Genomic DNA, 22,103 nt, shown 5'->3' on the forward strand with positions numbered 1-22,103 from the left:
AGAAGCAGGCCCCCTGCTGAGCAGGGAGCCCAATGTGGGGCTTGACCCCAGGACCCTGGGACCATGACCTGAGCTGAAGGCAGACGCTTAACAACTGAGCCACTCAGGCGCCCTTAAAATCTGTTTTTTTTAAAAGAAAATAAAAGCAGTGCCTATTTATGTAGAACTTAGGTAGCTCAAAAAATACATAAAGAAGTAAATTGCTGTAATTTGGCCATCCATAGATGCAGCTAGTGCTGATGTGTGGGTATAGATTGCCATACGGTTTTTTTCTTTTTAGCAATGTGTGTATATATATATATATACACACACACACACACACACACATATCTATTTAAAGTACAGAGAACTGAGGCAGGGACTTCAATTGATGTCCACTGCTGTAATCCTATTTCCTAGCTAGGTTTTTTACACATAACATGCCTCAGATATATGTAGAATAAATAAATGAGCACACATGTGCAATAATGAGTCATTCTTGGGGTGCCTGGGTGGCTCTGTCATTGTCTGCCTTCGGCTCAGGTCATGATCACGGGGCCCTGGGATCGAACCCCACATCGAGCTCCCTGCTCAGTGGGAAGCCTTCTTCTCCCTCTCCCACTCCCCCTGCTTGTGTTCCCTCTCTCGCTGTGTCTCTCTCTGTCAAATAAATAAAATCTTTAAAAAAAAAAATGGGTCATTCTTGTTTGAAATCTTTTTTTTTTTAAGCTAAATATTTAAAATAGGTCCTAAGAAACCACATGCATAGTTTTATTTATAATTTTATTTTTCTCTCCAGTGTGTTGTAATTGGTCTGCAATCAACAGGAGAAGCTAGAACGTTAGAAGCCTTGGAAGAGGGTGGAGGAGAATTAAATGATTTTGTTTCAACGGCCAAGTAATGTTTTTGGTTTTGAGTTTTTATTTAGATTAGTTTAAGTGTTGGTATTTCCTGGAGGCAAAAGTTTTGATTCATTTCTGATCTTAGTTTTTGCATTCTGTTCATGTTCATCACAATATACCCATTGGAAAACAGTAACATAGAAGTACTCGATTGTTAAGCATTTTGACCATATTGTGCCCAGTATTTGGACTAATGGAAAGGTGTGATTTTTGTCTTGTAGATCTTGGAAATCTGTGAGAGCTTGGATTAGTTTCAGTTTCAGTTTGAGCCTTGTGTGTTTGAAATTACCATTATCCAGAGGAGCAATACGTAGAGTTTGCCCCTAAGTTTAGTTATCTGTAGTATAAAAATTGTAGACAATCATGAGAATTTTAAAAAGAAGATATAGGCATTGTTTTCAGTTTATTTGCCTACCCTGCCAATTTTAACTCTAATAGTAAAATTAGCAAAATAATCTTTGCCCCACTATACTATCTCTTGTGTCCAGAGATATATTCACGTGGCTCCTTTTAAGATGGATATAATTCAGAACTGCTTCTAAAGCAAAACATGCATCTACTAATCTGTCTTTTTCTATACTTGTGTGCCTATTACTGCATTGTTTAAAATGATAGGAACTAGTCACATGCGCCTATCAGTGGCTAGTCCAACATTGAGATATGCTGTGAATATAAAATACAAGACTTAAAGTAATGTTTTACATCTCACGGATTGCATATTGAAGTGATACACTGATATATGATACTAGTCTATATCCTGAAATACATCATTAAAAAAACGTTCAGGGCACCTGGGTGGCTCAGTCGGTGAAGCGTTTGCCTTCAGCTCAGGGTGTGATCCCAGGGTCCTGAGATCAAAGCCCTGTGTCGGGCTCTCTGTCAAATAAATAAAATCTTTTTTTTTTTTTAAGATTTATTTATTTGACAGAGAGAGACACAGTGAGAGAGGGAACACAAGCAGGAGGAGTAGGAGAGGGAGAAGCAGGCTTCCTGCTGAGCAGGGAACCTGATGTGGGGCTCGATCCCAGGGTCCTGGGATCATGACCTGAGCCGAAGGCAGACGCTTAACGACTGAGCCACCCAGGCGCCCCAAATAAAATGTTTAAAAAAAAAAAAAAAAAAAAGTTTTGGGCGCCTGGGTGGCTCAGTTGATTAAGCGACTACCTTCAGCTCAGGTCATGATCCTGGAGTCCCTGGATCGAGTCCCGCATCGGGCTCCCTGCTCGGCAGGGAGTCTGCTTCTCCCTCTGACCCTCTCGCCTCTCATATGCTTTCTCTCATTCTCTCTCTCTCTCAAATAAATAAATAAAATCTTTAAAAAAAAAAAAAAGTTTCTCCAGTTTTCTTTCACTTTTTAATGTAATTACTAGAAAATGTAAACATCACATATTTGGCTGGGCTTGAACTATATTTCAATTCAACAGCCTTTGCCTAGAATATTAAATTTATTTCAGCTGGATTATCAGTATTTTGTAGTATTAAACGGTATATTTATTTTAGGAAATATGTTTTAAAGAATATATTTTTAAATTTTATTTATTGAGAGAGAGAGAGCGTGCGAGCACACACAGGGAGAGGGGCAGAGGGAGAGAACCTCAAGCAGACTCCCTGCTGAGCATGGAGCCTGGCAGGGGGCTCGATCCCACAACCCATGAGATCATGACTTGAGCCGAAACCAGGAGTTAGATGCTCAACCGACTGCACTACCCAGGCACCACATAAGAATATATTTAGTAAGACTTTATATATAATTGTTTTGCAGACTGAACCACTAATTGTCACCTTTTCTCTTGTATAAATAGAGGAGTGTTGCAGTCACTTATTGAAAAACACTTCCCTGCTCCAGACCGGAAAAAACTTTATAGTTTGCTAGGAATTGATTTGACAGCTCCAAGTAACAATAGTTCACCAAGAGATAGTCCTTGTAAAGAAAATAAAGTAAAGAAGCGGAAAGGTGGGTTCTTTTTCTTTAAATGATGTTGAAAATAGTAAAAATTTGAGCGTTTTGAAGCAGCTGCATTTTGGGATTGAGCTTCTTGCCTTTTAAATTGGCATGTGGTTGCATATTCTCACTGTTGCTTACGTAGTTTTAATGCACAAGGGACAGGTTGGTGCTAGGCACTATGTTAAGCACTGGCCTTCTATTACCTCATTTAACCCATAAGGGGTCCATATGAAAATAGGTCTTATTTTTTGTTTTCTAGACAGAGGACACACAGGCACAGAAAGATTAAAAGCTTAAGGAATCTCCCCAGGTTTACACAACTAGTGGGCAATATATGGAAAGCAAAATCTGGGCCTTGCCGTTGCCAAAGCTGCATATGCATATATACGTACGGTGTTTTTAGTCTTCTTTAAAGAGGCATTCGTTATTATTTAGTTCTTAGGGATACACCTAGTGCTTATTAGATGTTTTATCATAGCCAACTTGGATTTGTGTTTAGATGCTCAGTAAGCTGTTCAGCTTTCAGAAGTTAACTTCACAGGCTTTCTTCAAGATGGCGATAACTTCTATGGGAACAACTGTCTGTGATGCTAGGTGTGTTCTAAACACACGGCTGACACTTTAACCTTATTTCATCTGTTTTAAGAAGGACAGTTTTTTACATTTTTAATATGCTTGAAAGTGGTGGATTGGTTATTATAATTGACAATATTTTTTTATTGTGGCAAAAAAGTAATGCTATGTTTTAGAATCAGTGACATCTTAAAATGGTTACATCGTCATGTTTCTCTTTCCTAAATTATGTTCTTTTTACCATTTGTCTCGTTAATAGGTAAACTTTCAATGGTTTGTTCCAGATGTCTTTGTCTTCTTGTTTTCCTTTTTTTTTTCCTCTTTTTTTTAGAGAGGGGGAGGGAGCATGTACCCATGAGTGGTAGGGAGGGGCAGAGGCAGAGGGAGAGAGAGAATCTTAAGCTGGCTCCATACCCAGCGTGGAGCCCAACTCAGGGCTCGATATCACCACCCTGAGGTCATGACCTGAGCCAAAACCAAGAGTTGAACACTTTACCGACTGAGCCACTCAGGCACCTTCCAGATGTCTTCCCTGAATACTCAATAAAATAATTCAAATCAGCACCTTGTTTGACTTTTTACAAATACAGTTTTATAGATTTGTATAAATATTCCATATATTATTTTTTAAAGTATTTTATTTTTTAAATATTCTATAAACCTGTAATTATTAGGTCTCTGCTCTCAACCTGTTCACAACTGAACTGTGAAAATGCTGGAGATTGTGTGTCTTGAATTCATTTTAAAATGTGCACTTAAACGCAGTCTTGAATTTGTATTTAAGTGTCTAATTTCTTCTTAATAATTGAACATAACCTGATTTCTTATGGAAATCTAAAAGGTTAACACTTGTGAAATTTACACACTTAAAATGTTTTTCCTGTGTATTTCTCACTTAAAGAACTCTTGAACTAAATGTAGTTTTCTAGATCTTTAGAAGAGTGTGTTTGGACTGACTGTCTTGTTTTGGGTTTGAGGGTAGGTGAAGAAATAACTCGAGAAGCCAAAAAAGCACGAAAAGTAGGTGGCCTTACTGGTAGCAGTTCCGATGACAGTGGAAGTGAATCTGACGCGTCTGATCATGAAGAAAGTGACTATGAGAGCTCTAAAAACATGAGTTCCGGAGATGACGATGATTTCAACCCATTCAGAGATGAGTCTAGTGAGGATGATGAAGATGGTAAGTTTGTCACTATATTAAATGTTAATGAAAGGATAGTTATTTCTGTGTGTTTGAAATGGGATATTGTATTAAAACCTGTTTTTTCGGGGCACCTGGGTGGCTCAAGTCAGTTAAGCGTCTGCCTTTGGCTCAGGTCATGATCTCAGGGTCCTGGGATCAAGCCCCACATCGGGCTCCCTGCTCCATGGACGGGGCCTGCTTCTCCCTCCCCCTCCACTTGCCACTCCTCCTGCTTGTGCTCTCTCTTTTTGTGTCAAATAAATAAAATCTTTAAAAATAAATAAAACCTCTTTTTCCCCCAGTGCAGTACAAATCATTGCACAGAATCTAATCTTTGCTTAGTGGAGAACTCCTCCCCGAGCTTGTCTGTCTTTTTGTAGTTTAGCTCATTTGTGTGAGATAGTGGCCTCAGTTTTGTGCAGTGATTTATTATTATTATTATTATTATTATTAGATTTTTATTTATCCAGAGAGAGAGAGAGAGAGAGAAGAGTAGGGGGAGGAGCAGAGGGAGAGAGACAAGCAGACTCTGCGCTGGGTGTGGAGCCCGACATGGGGCTCGATTTCACCGCCCTGATACCATGACCTGAGCCGAAACCAAGAGTCGGACACTCAGCCGACTCAGTCACCCAGCCACCCAGTCACTTGTGCAGTGATTTTTAACCTCATACTATGGAATTGTACCTTATAGTGTATTGGATATACTGGACCACCGAAGTTGGTGATGATTTATAAGTTACCGGTTAATACAAAAAATTCAAGCGTTGTTTCCTTTGAAGATTGTGCTTCTTTTACAAATGATTTGACACATATCTTTCCTTAACTTTCAGATCCCTGGTTAATCAGAAAAGATCACAAAAAAAGCAAAGATAAAAAAAAAAAGAAAAGTATAGATCCAGATTCTATTCAAAGTGCCTTATTAGCATCAGGTCTTGGATCAAAACGACCTAGTTTTTCATCTACACCAGTAATTTTGCCTGCTCCTAACAGTGCACCAGGTATCTATGGGGAAGCTTGCTTTGTCTGTTGAAATGTACTTTTAAAATGTACTTAAACTTTGTACTGATTTTTAACAAATGTACTTTATCTAGCTAACAGTAACACCAACAGTAACAGTAGCCTTATAACAAGTCAGGATGCTGTGGAAAGGGCCCAGCAGATGAAGAAAGACCTACTTGATAAACTAGAGAAATTAGCTGAAGACCTCCCTCCTAATACCTTGGATGAACTTATTGATGAACTTGGTGGCCCTGAGAATGTTGCTGAGGTAAATATGACTTGATCAGGGCTGTGTCTTGGTCCCTTTTTTTGGTTAGAATGAGTGATATTTTGGATATCATCACGTAATTGTCTTAATTTTCTCTTAGATTTTAGAACCTTCGTTCTCTGTCATCCTAGAGTCAGTGTATTCTTGTCCTTAGTATCTGTGTGTTTACTCAACACACTGATCTGTTATTGTACATGTCACACAGCCTCTGTGATCATTGCCACACACCTGCTTTCTCTGCTGGAATTGGAACTTGTCAAAAACCAGAGACTGTGTTGCATTGTTCTCTCCCTGACACGGCAAGCTGCACCGTGCGTGTCGGTTTCACCATCCCCTTCTGTCCCACCAAGTTTCTCTAATGCAGGGGTCCTATGCTTCTTGCATCTTAATCAGGTACCTTAACTGTAAGTGACTGTTTGGCTTTGCAGATGACTGGTCGCAAAGGGAGGGTTGTAAGCAATGATGATGGAAGCATATCTTATGAGTCAAGATCTGAACTTGATGTCCCTGTGGAAATACTAAATATCACGGAAAAACAAAGATTTATGGATGGAGATAAGGTATGTTTTTCTGGAATGCTTTTCTTTCTCTCTCTTTTTTTTTTAAGATTTTAATTATTTGAGAGAGAAAAAGTGAACACGAGGTGGGGGGAGGGTCAGAGGGAGAAGCAGACTCTCCACTGAGCAGGGATCCCCATGTGGGACTTGATCCTGGGACTCCAGGATCATGATCTGAGGCAAAGGCAGTTGCTCAACCGACTGAGCCACCCAGGCGCCCTGTGGAATGCTTTTCAATGAAAATACAATATCCGTATATTTAAATGAATATTTAGTAATAATTGCTTATAATCACTGAACATTTTACACATTTTCATTTTTTCACAAATTGAATGTAATAAAGTATTGTGCACAGAATTAGATGTGGCTCTTAATAACTTTGGAGGCTTTTTAAATTTTTAATCAGAGTATTAAAATATTGTGTTCTCTTAGGACATCTTAGTAGATTCATATCTAATGCTACTCTCCAGTGTCAGTCTAATTTTGACTCTAGAAGTATATTTAAGCATACCCAGATTACTAGTGTCCTTTGGTTTTGCTGTTTCTCTTACTGCTATGACATGTCACATCAGGATGATCGTTCTGAATGATGTGTAGATTGGCTTGCATACCTCACCACTGTAGAGACCTTGGTTGCTGCCAGAGGCTTTTTGTATACTGTTCAGTAAATGTCAGTCAATTTTGATATTCTCAGGCTAGTTCTTCCCCATCTACTTGGAATTGCCATAAGCGTTTGCTGATGAGATTTCTAAAAAATAGGAGTACCACTTAAACTTAATTCCTTAGTTTAAATGGTAAAATAAAATCTCTACTTAACCACATATTTCTTTATATTTCAGTGAGTTTTTCTGCAACTAAAAAAAGGATAGTTACCACTATCAAAGTTTCTTTATTCTTTTTTAAGATTTTTATTGGGGCGCCTGGGTGGCTCAGTCATTAAGTGTCTGCCTTCAGCTCAGATCATGATCCCAGGGTCCTGGGATCAAGCCCGCATTGGACTCCCTGCTTAGCGGGAAGCATGCTTCTCCCTCTCACACTCCCCCTGCTTGTGTTCCCTCTCTCTCTGTCAAATAAATAAATAAAATATTTAAAAAAAAACAAATATTTTTTTGTATTTGAGAGACCGAGCATGAGCAGGGGGCAGGGGCAGAGGGAGAAGGACAGACTCCCCACAGGCTTGGTGCTCAATCCCAGGACCCTGAGATCATGACCCGAGCCGTAGTCAGACCCTTAACCAACTGAGCACCCAGGAGCCCCCAAAGTTGTCTTTTATAAATACATTTAGTAGCTTGTGTGACATATTTTTTTTTAAGATTTATTTATTTACTTTAGAGAATGAGAGTGTGTGCGTGAGAACTGGGGAGGAGGGAGAGGGAGAGAGAATCTCCAGCAGACTTCCCACTGAGCATGGAGCCCAACACTGGGCTTGCTCTCATGACCCAGAGATCATGACCTGAGTCAATATCAAGAGTTTGGATGCTTAACTGACTGAGCCACCCAGGTGCCCCTCATGTTACATATTTTAAAGACTAAGTAGACGTATTATCAGTTGTATTACATACTTTGTTTCATGAATTTATGCCCGGGTGCATTACAGTTGTATTAGTTGGAATTAGTTTTAGCTGTTAAGTGACAGGAAATTAAAAATCGTATTGACTTAAAGGAGGTAGAAGATAATTTCTTCCATGTACAAGTTTGCATAGGTAAACCAGTGCTCTTATGGCTCTTTGAAGATAATGCTACTTCTGTCTTATTCCTTTAACATGTGAGACTCCATTTTCAAGTTACCTATTTCAGATTCAGTCATTATACCTCTATATTCCATGCAGCAGAGAAGAGGAAAGAAGAGAAGGACATGTCCTTGACTTTTAAGGACATTTCTTAAATGTTCATACCATCTACACCCTACTGGAGTATGCCCACAATTAGCTGCAGGGGAAAGTGAGAAATGTAGTCTTGATTCTTAGCAGCCATGTACCTGGCCTAAATTGGGGAAGGGGGGGGGGCTATAATTTAGGAAGAAGGGGAGAATAGGTATTGGGCCACTAGTACTCTAAGAACTTTATTTAGGGTACTTGCCTACTTGTCTTTGTGCAGAGGTGATCATTTTCCCCCTTATATTTGATACAGAATATTGCTATTATCTCAGAAGCTGCCAGCTCGGGTATTTCATTACAAGCAGATCGGAGAGCTAAAAATCAAAGGCGAAGAGTTCATATGACTTTGGAATTACCCTGGAGTGCTGATAGAGCAATTCAGCAATTTGGTAAGTTCCTACATTGAATTTCACTTAATAGATAGCTAGGAATCACTGGGGAAATGTGTACACATCAAAACCTATGGAGTAGATTTTGGAGCTGTTTGTGTATTACATATAAAACTATAGAATACATGAATACATTTCTTACCTGTTTTAAGAAATGTAAAAGATCTTTGTTGGATTTCTTGGGGTTTCTGGCATTATATCTCAGAACAGGGTTCCTCGGGAGTATCTTTGTTATCGATCTTCAGGATGCATGTGGTCTTGGTCAGAGCACCTGCCACCTCATGTCCTCGGTGGCTTTACTGAGGACATACATTGCTCTTCCCTTGCCTTATATGTTCATGTCCCTGTGACCTGATAATTTAAAAGAATAATTTTGGGGCTCCTGGGCAGCTCAGTCAGTTTAGCATCCGACTCTTGATTTTGGCTCAGGTCATGATCTCTGGGTCACGGGATTGAGCCCTGTGTCGGCCTCTGTGCTCAGCAGGGAGTCTAGTTGAGATTCTTTTCCTCTGCTTGTCTTCCCCTTCCCCAGACCGTGTGTGCATTCTCTCTCTCTCTAAAATAAAATTTAAAAAAAAAAAAATTTTTTTTTTTTTTGAAGAATCCAGAGCAGCTGTGCTTCAGCACCATTGTGGTTAACCCAAGTGGGGCAGAAGTAATAATACGTTTATCATTGAACAGTTCTGTGGCAGTTCCTGTTCTTTTGTAAGGAGGAGAATTGTTCTGAATATGGATGTTGTTCAAGTCCGTTTTTTTTATTTTGTACCTTTGGGGGAGTTACAGTAATTGTTCTTTATTTTTTTAAGATTTTACCTATCTATTTGGGGTGCCTGGGTGGCTCAGTTGGTTAAGCAACTGCCTTCGGCTCAGGTCATGATCCTGGAGTCCCTGGATCGAGTCCGGCATCGGGCTCCCTGCTCGGCAGGGAGTCTGCTTCTCCCTCTGACCCTCTTCCCTCTCGTGCTCTCTGTCTCTCATTCTCTCTCTCTCAAATAAATAAATAAAATCTTAAAAAAAAAAAAAAGATTTTACGTATTTATTTGACACAGAGAGAGCATGAGTGGGGAGGAGGGGGGATAGGGAGGGGCAGGCCTCCCCACTGAGCAGGGAGCCTGATGCAGGACTCGATCCTAGGACCCTGGGATCATGACCTGAGCCAAAGGCAGCCGGGTAACCGACTGAGCCACCCAGGCGTCCAGTAATTGTTATATTCTTTAATTTTTCCTCTTAATGGGTTTCTGAATACCATCTTAGTGTTAAGATGCTAGGAATAGATCTCAGAATACTCTGTATCTGGTAAACACAGTATTTTTAATGTCTTTACAGGACGAACTCATAGATCAAACCAAGTTACTGCTCCCGAGTATGTGTTTCTGATTTCTGAATTGGCAGGGGAACAAAGATTTGCTTCTATTGTTGCTAAAAGACTTGAGAGCTTGGTAAGTTCTTGGGTTGTGTAGTTGTGTGTAAAAGATGGTGAATACAACCTGTCTTCTTTGCTTTGACTGGAAATTTTATGTCTTGATAGGGAGCGCTTACACATGGTGACAGAAGAGCAACAGAATCTAGAGATCTGAGCAGGTTCAATTTTGATAATAAGGTACGTTCAGTTTTCAGTATCTGGTATTTTTTGGTAAATGTGTGGTGTCTGTGGTGAACAAAAAGAGAAAGTGGTTACTGTTTAAAACTTAAAACTGCCTCTTCTTAAGGTTTCACTGTAAAATGATAACGTCCTATAAGATTTTCACATATCTGATCTTTGGTGGTCAACTCTGCAGTATAATCCTATTTTCATTCCTGTTAGAAAATAGGAATATAATAAATACTTGTGAATGAATCAAGTGTGAATTTCCAGAAATGAAATTATTTACTGGACATCTGTTGTGTGCATAGGTGTGAACTAGGCACTAGGCTGTATAGTATATAATATATATATAAAAAGATAATTGAGTCCTGCTATTTTTGAATCTTTGTTACCATAATAGTGTTTATAGTGTTCAGTTGGTCATGTGATTGAAATGTATCCAAATGCTGACTAGTTAAATTTTTTTGTTTTTTTTTATTGCAGTATGGAAGAAATGCTTTAGAAATTGTCATGAAATCCATTGTCAACCTAGATTCTCCTATGGTATCACCACCTCCAGACTACCCTGGAGAATTCTTTAAAGGTAACTTTTAAAAATAATCACAGAAGAGAAAAATGAGTACAAAGTAGGCACTAAAACCTTTTTTTTTTTTTAAATTAACATATAATGTATTACTTGTTTCAGGGGTACAGGTCTGTGATTCATCAGTCTTACACAATTCACAGCGCTCTCACCATAGCACATACCCTCCCCAATGTCCATCAGCCAGCTACCCATCCCTCCCACCCCCCACCACTCCAGCAACCCTCAGTTTGTTTCCTGAGATTGGGTCTCTTATGGTTTGTCTCCCTCTCTGGTTTCATCTTGTTTCATTTTTCCCTCCCTTCCCCTGTGATCCTCTTGTCTTGTTTCTCAAATTCCACCTATCAGTGAGATCATGTGATAATTGTCTTTCTCTGATTGACTTATTTCGCTTAGCATACCCTCTAGTTCACCCAGATCATTGCAAATAGCAAGATTTCATTTTTTGATGGCTGCATAATATTTCATTGTATATATATGTACCACATCTTATTTATCCATTCATCTGTTGATGGACATCTAGGCCTTTTCCATAGTTTGGCTATTGTGGACATTGCTGCTATAAACATTGGGGTGCATGTGCCCTTTCGGATCACTACATTTGTATCTTTGGGGTAAATACCCAGTAGTGCAATTGCTGGGTCGTAGGGTAGCTCTATTTTCAACACTTTGAGGAACCTCTATACTTTTTCCAGAGTGGCTGCACTAGCTTGCATTCCCACCAACAGTGTAGGAGGGTTCCCCTTTCTCCGCATCCCTGCCAACATCTGTCGTTTCCGGACTTGTTAATTTTAGCCATTCTGACTGGTGTGAGGTGGTATCTCATTGAGGTTTTGTTTTGTATTTCCCTGATGCTGAGTGATGTTGAGCACTTCTTCATGTGTCTGTTGGCCATTTGGATGTTGTCTTTGCAGAAATGTCTGTTCATGTCTTCTGCCCATTTCTTGATTAGATTATTTGTTCTTTGGGTGTTTGATAAGTTCTTTATAGATTCTGGATAAAATGTCTTCTGACATGTGCTTTTGTTTTTCATTTTCTTTGGACATAAACTATGAAAATTGAGAAATTAAAGTTTAATAGACACCTAAGTTGGCCTCTTATAATCAGTAGATTATTAAATTTCATTCATGTGAAGTATTTTGTGCTCTTGACAGTTTATTGCATGTTAATACTAGATTAGTAGAAGAAAATGGTTTTGTTAATTTAAAATCACTATGCCAGTTCTTAAAATTTAATTTTAAAGTACCGACATAAGTAGTCTGTGGAGGTTGGCATAGGGTGTAGATAAAACAAAATTGGCTGTGTATTCATAGTTAAAACTGTGTGACGGATACGTGTATATGGTTCATAGAATGTTCTCTTTGCATTTGTATGTGTTTGGAAATTTCCATATTAAAGTCCAGCATATGCTATAGAAACTCTTTGACCTATCTCTCAAATTGGTAGAATATATTTTGCCCATAAATGTAAGTAGTCTAGATGGTTTTGAGTTTTGATCATTTATTTTATAATTCAGGAAGCTGTGAAAATATTTTGGAAAATACGTAGATGTAAGATACTTGAAATATTATCATTGTAGAGTTAGGACTTTCACTAGAAAGTCCTTTCCAATTGGAAACCAGTATTTAGTATTGGTACAAGCCACATTGACATACTGATGGCATTAACAAAGCAAAAAAACCAATAAAGACTTTTTTTTTTCTTTTTCTTCCCTTTCCTTTCCTCTCTGCTTTTCTTTTGTTGTTGTTGTTTTTGTTGTTTTTAAAATGACTCCGTTTACTTGTAATTTTAAAATTACATGTTACTGGGCGCCTGGGTGGCTCAGATGGTTAAGCGTCTGCCTTCGGCTCAGGTCATGATCCCAGGGTCCTGGGATTGAGTCCCGCATCGGGCTCTCTGCTCCTTGGGAGCCTGCTTCTCCCTCTGCCTTTCTCTCTCTCTCTCTCTGTCTCTCATGAATAAATAAATAAAATCTTTAAAAAAGTAAATAAAGGGCGCCTGGGTGGCTCGGTTGGGCGACTGCCTTCGGCTCAGGTCATGATCCTGGAGTCCCGGGATCGAGTCCCGCATCGGGCTCCCTGCTCTGCAGGGAGTCTGCTTCTCCCTCTGACCCTCCCCCCTTTCATGCTCTCTCTCTCAGTCTCTCTCTCTCAAATAAAAAAAAAATAAAAAATAAAAAAAAATTTAAAAAAGTAAATAAAATAAAATTACATGTTACTTGAAGCACCTGACTGGCTCAGTTGGCAGAGCATGTGACTCTTGATCTCAGAGGTGTGAGTTCAAGCCCCATGTTGGGTTTTGTAGAGATTACTTAGAAATAAAATCTTTAAGAAAAATAAATTATGAGTTACTTACTATAAGTAATGAAAAAAAAGGTAATAAAGAGTCTGTGTTCTCCCCTTAATCCCCACCTTCCATTCTCACCTGCTGAGGTCACAATGTTGACAATCTGAACCAGGGGCAGCCTGCCACATCTTTTCTCCATGTTTGTTTAAACACAGCTTTTCTTTTAAATGTTGCTAATATTACTTTAATATTACTTACAGTGTACTTTTCTCATTGCATACCTCCTAGACAGAGACCTCTTACAACCCAGTACCTATAGCACTAACATTTTTTTTTAACAGTTGCATAATATTCTGCAGCTGGCTTATACAGTAGTTTCTTTTTTTAATCATTCCCTTATTGGTATTCAGGTGGTTTTCAATTTTTTGCACCATCACAAACAGTGTTGAAATTATACGGCTATCCTATATAGATTTCCCCCCATAAGATTGGTTTCCAAAAGGAGAATTTTTGGTTACACAGTTGTCACCTGCAGAATCTAAACAGTTTTGTGCATGTAGCAGAGTATTAGCTGATTTATTAAATTTGTAAATAGGATATGATAATGCTTCCTTTTCTGTTGCCCTTTTCTCTTAGCGCCCTTGTTCTGTAAGTCTGGGTTGGCACGTATTAAAGAGCCCCATAAACTGCCTTCTCAGTAACAATTCAAAACGTGTTAACTGTTACACATGTTGCTTATCTTTTGCAGCACCTTGTCTATACTGATAATGTGTGGGAGGGAAACAAGATTAATAGCTTATTTACACAGTTATTTAATCAGCTAGTCTATATGTTCAAAATTGTTTATATTCTGTAGGTGACAACTGTATAGAGATAATACAGTATGAAGTTTGAGTACTGTAGGATTTCAGAGTGCCTAAAACACCTTTGAGGACTGTGTGTTCCATTTAATTCAGCTAATAGAAACTGAAAAATACCTTATGCTGTGTTTTAATGCTAGAACTTGTGTTCTAGTTTGGGGTTCCTGGGTGACTCAGTCGGTTAAGCATCTGAAAAAAGAACTTGATCTAGTTTGATTAGTCGGATAATAGCTCATTGAATTATTTGGGTTATAAGGTTTTTTAATTTTCTGACAGATGTTCGACAAGGACTGATAGGAGTTGGCCTGATAAATGTAGAAGATCGTTCAGGAATTCTTACTCTAGATAAAGGTAAGAGTATGAGTTTTGTATATAGACCTAAGACATAACCATTGCTGTATCATTACAGACCATTTTCTTTATGCTTTTGTCAACTTGAAGGGGAAGCTTCAAGTTTGTAGTTCTCAATCCCTCCTTCTTGAGTGCTCATAAAGCACTCTTGGTGGTTTTTGCTACTGTGGTTATTCAAAAGAGATTAAACCTTTATTCTGTCTGCAAAGCAGCAATTCTCAACCCAAGTTGCATGTATGATCGGCTTTGCTTTTAAAAAATACCGAAGCCAGTGCTGAGGCTTAGACTTTGGTAATTTCCCATGTTTCTGAAGCTTCTAAATTTGTACCCAAAGTTGAGCTTCACAGACTTACAGCACTTAGACCTTTTTACAAGTCAAGATTTCATGTTGGAGAACAAACATTCTCATGTGCTAAATTGTGTTTGTACTTTCAGTAAGTGAAGTTTGACAGTGCACAAATTGAATAAGGCAACCATCTTTGGAGCATGTATTGGTCGTGCTAATTGCTAGAGGTAGAAATGGTCAAATTATAGCTCTGTTCTGGGAGCAGTACAAGGTTGTGGGTGTAAGGGAAGACCGTAGTGGAAGAAGTGAGACTTGGTCTAGGCTTAGATGAATAAATGTTTTTTGTTTTTTATTTTAGTTCCAGGGGCAAGTGGATTTTAATTGCTATTTGAATGCATTAAATCTTTCATATAATCTTGTTCTTACAGATTATAACAACATAGGAAAATTCTTAAATAGAATTTTGGGCATGGAAGTACATCAGCAGAACGCATTATTTCAGTATTTTGCAGACACACTTACAGCGGTTGTTCAAAATGCCAAAAAAAATGGAAGATATGATATGGGAATTTTAGGTAAGTGGAGAAATTTTGAAAATGTCCTGTGTATTCCTAATAATGTGTTCTTTTTCCGTTTATATGTTGCTTTTTCTTGTTCAAGATCTTGGTTCTGGAGATGAAAAAGTGAGGAAAAGTGATGTTAAGAAGTTTTTGACTCCAGGATATTCCACTTCTGGTCACGTAGAGTTATACACTGTAAGTTTGGGAAACGTGCACGTGTAGGCGTAACCACCTGTCATCGGCACTCACAGAAATGAGTGTCATTTAAGTTGTATTATTTCTTTTACAGATTAGTGTGGAGAGGGGAATGTCTTGGGAGGAAGCTACCAAGATTTGGGCTGAGCTGACAGGACCAGATGATGGCTTTTACTTGTCGTTGCAAGTAAGACTTGTCTCCTTGCCATGTGAACTGTTCAGATACATCATGCATTGTTGTTGTCAGCAGTGCAATTATCTATCTACTTTGTGCCGGTTTTCCAATTGTTTAGGTTTTCTCTGTTTTGATAACTTGTCATTGTAACTGGGTTTGTCCTTTTATAGACGCTTTCATTTAATGTATTTTGAGGGGTGTTACTGAGTGTGAGTTTTGAATTACTACACATTCTTAGTTAATTGGACGCCTTTGTTTCGTGGTGCAGTGATCTTCTCTAGGCCTACATAAAGGACTGCATTCATATTTAGTTCTGTAGGCCTTTAGTAAGTTTTCTATCTGAAAGATTCATTTTTTTAGTTAGTGTAAATAATTCCTTAGTATTTGTGGGTAGAGCTAAAGAGGACGGAAGTGTAAATATGTATGTGTGTATATACCCATACATTTACATACAGGCATATGCACGTCCACAAATGCATGCATGCATATATGTAATCATCTATAGTCCTGGTACAGTATCTTGAATTTTCCTGTTAAAGACTATGGGATTTTTATGTCACCTCTGATCTTTATCTGTGTGCCTTTTCTTCTACAGTAATAATCTTTATTCTCCATGGCACACAGGGTGATAAAAGATTACTGATACTATACTATACCCCAATATTCCCTGAAAATAATTTTGGGAAAAAAGCGTAAGCTTTTTATTTTTTTGCTTTCCCCCATTCTCTCATTTCATTAAAACATAGTTGTGCTATTTCTGCATTCTCAGAGTATGGCACTTCGAAAGTATGCTTTTCTTTTAATACTTAATCTTAGCTCTAAAGGTAATTAATTTAAATTTAATGCTCACCTCTCACTAGTTACTGTCTCTAATTGTTTTGTTTCAAGACTGTTCTGCAGTAGAATCCTCTAGTTCTTGGAAGCATTACTCCCTGAGTTAGTTTGTTTTTAGATTGATCTGTTTGAGAGAGCGCGTGTGCATGCCTGCTTGCAGGGGGAGAGGGAGAGAGAGAATCTCAAGCATACTCCATGCTGAGCAGGGAGCCTGACATGGGGCTCGATCCCAGGACCCTGAGATCATGACTTGAGCCGAAGGCAGATGCTTAACTGACTGAGCCACCCAGGTGCTGCACCAGTGCTTCATTTTTATGGCTGAACAATGTTCCATTGTATGTATATACCACATTTTTTTATTTGCCAAATTTGTGGAGAGACCCAACTGTAAACGAAGACCAGGTTCAAGATGTAACTGCATAAAAGAGACCATATATGGTTATGCCAGCGACAGTGTGAGACCATAAATAAGCTATTTAGAGCAGGTGTCCCCAAACTTCTTCTATAAAGGGTCAGATAGTAAATACTTCAGGTTTTGTAGGCTATGTATAGTTTCTACTATTCTTTCTTACTGTTTTTTTCTTCCTTTTCCCCTCCCTCCCTCTCTCGCTTCCACTGTTCTTAAACTTAGGAGCGTCAGGGCCCAGTTTGGTCGCACTCCTGATTTTACTGGTCCTTGATCCAAGAGCAAAGCTCTCAAACTGAATCTGGCTCCTGATTAAGTTATTTTGTTTTTTTTGAAAATCTTATTGAGGGGAGCCTGGGTGGCTCATTAGATTGAGTGTCTCACTCTTGATTTCGGCTCAGATCATGATTGCAGGGTCATGAGATCGAAGCCCGTTGGGTTTCGCGCTTAGTGCAGAGTCCGCTTGAGATTCTCTCCCTCACTCCCTTTGCCCCTCCCCCGGCTCACGAGCGCCCAGTTGCGCGCGCGCGCGCTCGCTCGCTCTCTAAAATAAGTAAATTAAAATCTTTCAAATAAAAATCTTACTGAGACATTTGTAGATTCACATGAGGTTATGAGAAGTCATGGAGAAGTTCCTTGTACACCAGTTTCACCAATGGTAACATTTTACAAAACTGTAACATATCAAAACCAGCATTATATCACTATTACATAATTCACCAGATTTTATTCAGATTTCTCCCTTAGATGGGATTTTGATTGGTGCAGATTAGGATCTTGGTTATTGGTTTTTCATTCCAAATTATTGCCAGAATTTACACATTGGTAGATTTTGAGGAACGTGCTGATCGTCATCTTCCTTTGAGTGAAAGGATGTGGTAATACTGGTCCTTTGTTACTTCCTGCATGGCAGCAGGTGATTGGATGTGAGGAGAGGCAGCCTTAGAAGGGGCATCATTCCAGGAAGGTGCAGCTGTTTGTCAGACATGCTTTACAAATGTTTACCATGTGTTAACATTAAGAAAACCATGTCGGAATTACTTTTATTTCCACTGTGGTGTGATGATTTATTTTGTAATTACACTGAACTAACTTGACACTGTAAAGACAGTTTGCACTGTTACATGCTTTAAACACTGTCCTCTAAGTACTCTAATACCTCTATTGAATGTTTCACATCAACTGATAAAACATGTAAAATGTAATTTTTACCTTAACCATTGTTTTATAGACTTTGTGGTAATTATATAAATAATGTTTAAATCATTTGAACAAGTAAACGATAAAGGATTTTTTAATATCCATGAAGAGAAAAGTAAAATACTAAGTTTTTTTCTTTTATCAGTGTAAGAACTATCTTAATATCAAAAGTAGCTCAGTGAGCAATTTGTTTTGTAGAGGAGCTGGCAGTTTCTTTACTTTGAAACTTTTCTTTTTCCTTCAGTTTTCCTCCAGAGATTATTGCTTAGAAATTATTCACCATTCTTAGAGGAGATATTAATTTTTCTAATCTTAATTTTCCTTTAGTTTAATGGGCCTTTTAATAACTCCTTCCTCTTAACATTTCTGCCATAAGTCCAACTTTTTTAAAAAATTAAAAATATATGTAAGTTACATCGTTTGTCTGATGCATCCATTTCTTCCACTTCTGAGTACATATTTATGTATTGTTTGCTCAACATTTTGGCTTTTTCCTGTCATAGCTTTACTGTTTACAAATCATGTGACCTCTCACTTCACTCTTAATGGCAACCCTAGGGAGAGACAACCCTGATGGATTAGTAGATGAATGCAGGGAACCATGGGTGATGAAAATCGTTGTCTTGGAGGTCATGTTTCATTGTAACTTCAAGTAGAGGAAGTTTTTTTTTTTTTTTAATTTTTTTTTTTTTTTTTAAGATTTTATTTATTTGTCAGAGAAAGCACAAGCAGGGGGAGTAGCAGGCAGAGAGAGAAGCAGCTCCCAACTGAGCAGGGAGCCCGATTCGGGACTCAATCCCAAGACCCTGGGATCATAACCTGAGCCGAAGGCAGATGCTTAACTGACTGAGCCACCCAGGCATCCCGAGAGGAACATTTTTAAACAACGTTTTATTATGAAAAATTTTAAACATAGAGTAGAGGTAAAAGGATTTTCCTCTAAAGAGCCTGCCCCACTACCTAGACTCCTCCCTCATGGATGTCTGAGGCAAGAACATGGACTAGAACAAGTCCGTGTTCAAAATTGTCTCCACTGGACATTTGTGCTTTAAAGCTTTATTCAAAACAATCTTCTAAGGAGTATCTTGACCCTCAGCATATGTGTTCAGCATACCTCACAATTAGGATCCCAGAACTTTCATTTGGGTGGGGCCTTGTGAAACTCAGGGAGATGAGCAACTGCCGTCCTCCCCCATAGTTAGAGATTCATGTGCTTACTCGGCATTACAGTCTTTCAAAGGATTGCATTTGCTAATATGATGGTACAAACAACAAGTTTATCTTAAAGTGTACAGCACAAATCTTTATACTTTCTCGCTTTTTTTTTTTTAAATAGATAAGGAACAACAAGAAAACTGCCATCTTAGTTAAAGAAGTGAACCCTAAAAAGAAGCTTTTCTTAGTTTATAGACCAAATACTGGGAAACAGCTCAAATTAGAAATTTATGCTGATCTAAAAAAGAAATATAAGAAGGTATTTTTTTCATTTGTACATTATACTATTTATGAATACTTTTTTAATAATAATATATTGAAACTGTTTAGGAGAGCTATGTATCTATATTTAAAGTTATTTTGTCAGTTTTTCTATTTGATTACTGGAAAATTGTTTTCAGAAAACATGTTGTCAAGTGTTGTTATATTAAAATCCCAGTCTTAATGTTATCAACCATTAAGAAAATTGTACGACGATTATTTGAAACAACTTGTGTTGTCAAAAAAGGAAACTTCCAGTGCTAACTACAGAAATTAGAACCGCCATATTTATACTTTGCAGTAATTTGTAGTAAAACAGTGAATGACTAAGTTTTTTTCTAACATTACTGTTAATTTTTAGTATTACCTTATATTACTGTTCTTCCTAGCCAGTTTCACTTGTAAACAATTATAATTAAACTAGCTATTTGAAACATTTATTATGTAGGAAGTACCTAATGGCAGGACTTTATGAATGGCATGCAAATGCAGGCAGTAGCAAGGGCCAGATTGTCCGTATCGAGATGACTATAAGTTGGCTTTAGAGACCATAAGAAGGCAACCAGTTTGTTTAAAACAGTACTGTTTCAATGGAATTTTTGTCTTATTTTCACAGGTAGTCTCAGATGATGCCCTGATCCACTGGTTAGATCAGTATAATTCATCTGCAGATACTTGTACTCATGCTTATTGGTTAGTATTTTCATGTTTCTCACCATATTTTCCAAAATGTGATCAAGATTTAATTTAAAAGCACCTTCGCTCTTTTGCTGTCTAAGTCTACAAACAGATTACTGTTAGGTGTCATTCCTTCTATCAGAAATACTTGTTGTATGTCTGTGGACCACACACTCTCTAGGTGTCCCCTCTGTTCTTCACTAATGCTTTGTTACTTCTGACCAACTGTTGTCTGGCAGTATGGACTTGACCATCATTCTTCTTGTTAAGACTTCCTTTTTCTCCCTCCTTCTCTTTTTCCTTCCCTTCCTTTATTTTCTTTTTCCTTTCTTTTTTAAAAACTTTACTGGTGTCCCAAATCAGTTTCATTTTTAAGGCTAGGGAACTTGTAGGAAACTAAGAGTTGCTGACAGCACCAGAAAATGTGTTGTTGAGCCTGGGAAGTGATCCTGGTGTGCTACTAGGTTGGCTGGAGGGGTGTTCTTTCAAGTCACTGTGTAATAAATACCTCTTAAAATGTTCATTTCAGGGCCTTGTATGGGATATTTTAATACACTGCAGATCATAGGTCTCACTGTTTTCTTACCCATTAAATAGTCAATAGGATATCCAGCCCACTTTATGAAAAGGAATATAGGATATACATGAATTTAGCTAGGTGGTTTTTAGACACATGTAGGTAGGTAAATTTGATAGGAGCAGTGTTTTGTTTTCATTTTGAGAGCATATTAGTGCTTTTGGAAATTAGGAAAGGCTTTCAAGATAAAATATTTTTAAAGTTAACTTACAAAAATCCTCTCTAAAACATTTGCTTTGAGTATTAGCAAGAAAGGTGCCCAGTACTATGTATTCTCTTGAATTATTATTTGAAAGATAATTTTATTGATCAATTATGTAAATTTAACCACAAACCATGTCTTCCTGTTTTACAGTTTTTAAAAAATTTACTGGTTTCATTATTTTGGTTTGCTGAAGCCTTTCCTAGTTACATGATTTAGAATATATTGGTTGTTTAATAATTTTTAGAGGTAACTGGCAAAATTATTTGATAAACTAGCATCAATATAGTAAATGAATGGATGTTAAAATGACAGACCTTTTAAATGGATATCAAAACCAGTAAGTCAAACCTTTTACAAGGAGTCAAGACTCAGAAATTTTATTTTCTAAAATAAATCTTAGAAACTTAAATCAGCAGTGATACCTTAAATTGGAAAGGATAATCCAATATGCCAAAAGATGTTATTTATGAAACTGTCAGTAAAGAAAGGCAAATCGTGCCAGGACATTTTCCACTTGAAACATAGGTAGACTTTGTAAGCCTTATGTGTGTGTTTGTGTGCGCACGCATGTGTGTATGTATATACATATATATTTTCCCCCCTATCTGTCCTAGGCGTGGCAACTGCAAAAAAGCCAGCTTGGGATTAGTTTGTGAAATAGGTCTTCGTTGCCGCACGTATTATGTATTATGTGGCTCCGTTCTGAGTGTCTGGACAAAGGTTGAAGGTGTTCTGGCATCTGTCAGTGGCACAAATGTGAAGATGCAGATAGTTCGGCTAAGAACAGAGGATGGACAACGGATTGTAGGTGAGTCTAATTTTGGGGGGTTGAGCTGTTGGAAAAAATCAGATCCTTTTTTTAATTTTGATTCTTACATTTTAAAATCTCAGTATCTATTGCAGTAGTGGAATAGAGCTTGATTTATATGTTCTTGAAAGGTTGAATGGAAGTTAAGCCTTTGTTGATTCTGGCTTAAGTTATGATATGGTCATTTATTTTATGCTGCTCTCAGTTGTTCCTGCTCCCCTTCCTCACTGGTGTAAAGACTAAGCCCAGCCTCTTGCCGAGGAGTCCCTGAAGTCTACTGTTTACATTCACTGAGCCAAACAGAGACTGAAACTAAAGTTACTGTGCAGAGAGGCCGGCTTGGAGTTGTGCAGAGAGCATGGGCAG

The 22,103-nt window shown here is 38.1% G+C and overlaps 1 protein-coding gene across 4 annotated transcripts in view; it reads left to right on the forward strand.

Annotated features, from left to right (window-relative positions):
- Positions 1–22,103, forward strand: part of SBNO1 (strawberry notch homolog 1) — a 57,178-nt gene that overhangs the window by 27,940 nt on the left and 7,135 nt on the right. For 3 of the 4 annotated variants that reach the window (XM_035016863.1, XM_035016865.1, XM_035016864.1), the window contains exons 15-31: positions 779–876; positions 2,684–2,835; positions 4,382–4,579; positions 5,413–5,580; positions 5,674–5,849; positions 6,278–6,409; positions 8,537–8,672; positions 9,999–10,111; positions 10,201–10,272; positions 10,741–10,840; positions 14,263–14,337; positions 15,052–15,198; positions 15,284–15,378; positions 15,473–15,565; positions 19,330–19,467; positions 20,086–20,162; positions 21,544–21,737. In XM_035016863.1, coding sequence (XP_034872754.1) covers positions 779–876; positions 2,684–2,835; positions 4,382–4,579; positions 5,413–5,580; positions 5,674–5,849; positions 6,278–6,409; positions 8,537–8,672; positions 9,999–10,111; positions 10,201–10,272; positions 10,741–10,840; positions 14,263–14,337; positions 15,052–15,198; positions 15,284–15,378; positions 15,473–15,565; positions 19,330–19,467; positions 20,086–20,162; positions 21,544–21,737 — 2,164 coding nt within the window. The remainder of the gene's footprint in view (positions 1–778; positions 877–2,683; positions 2,836–4,381; positions 4,580–5,412; positions 5,581–5,673; positions 5,850–6,277; positions 6,410–8,536; positions 8,673–9,998; positions 10,112–10,200; positions 10,273–10,740; positions 10,841–14,262; positions 14,338–15,051; positions 15,199–15,283; positions 15,379–15,472; positions 15,566–19,329; positions 19,468–20,085; positions 20,163–21,543; positions 21,738–22,103) is intronic. The other variant, XM_035016866.1, reaches the window with a different exon arrangement.

The sequence above is a fragment of the Mirounga leonina genome, unplaced genomic scaffold (genome assembly GCF_011800145.1).
Source record: "Mirounga leonina isolate KUSES-001 unplaced genomic scaffold, KU_Mleo_1.0 Mir_171, whole genome shotgun sequence".
In the NCBI taxonomy this organism is placed as follows: Eukaryota; Metazoa; Chordata; class Mammalia; order Carnivora; family Phocidae; genus Mirounga; species Mirounga leonina.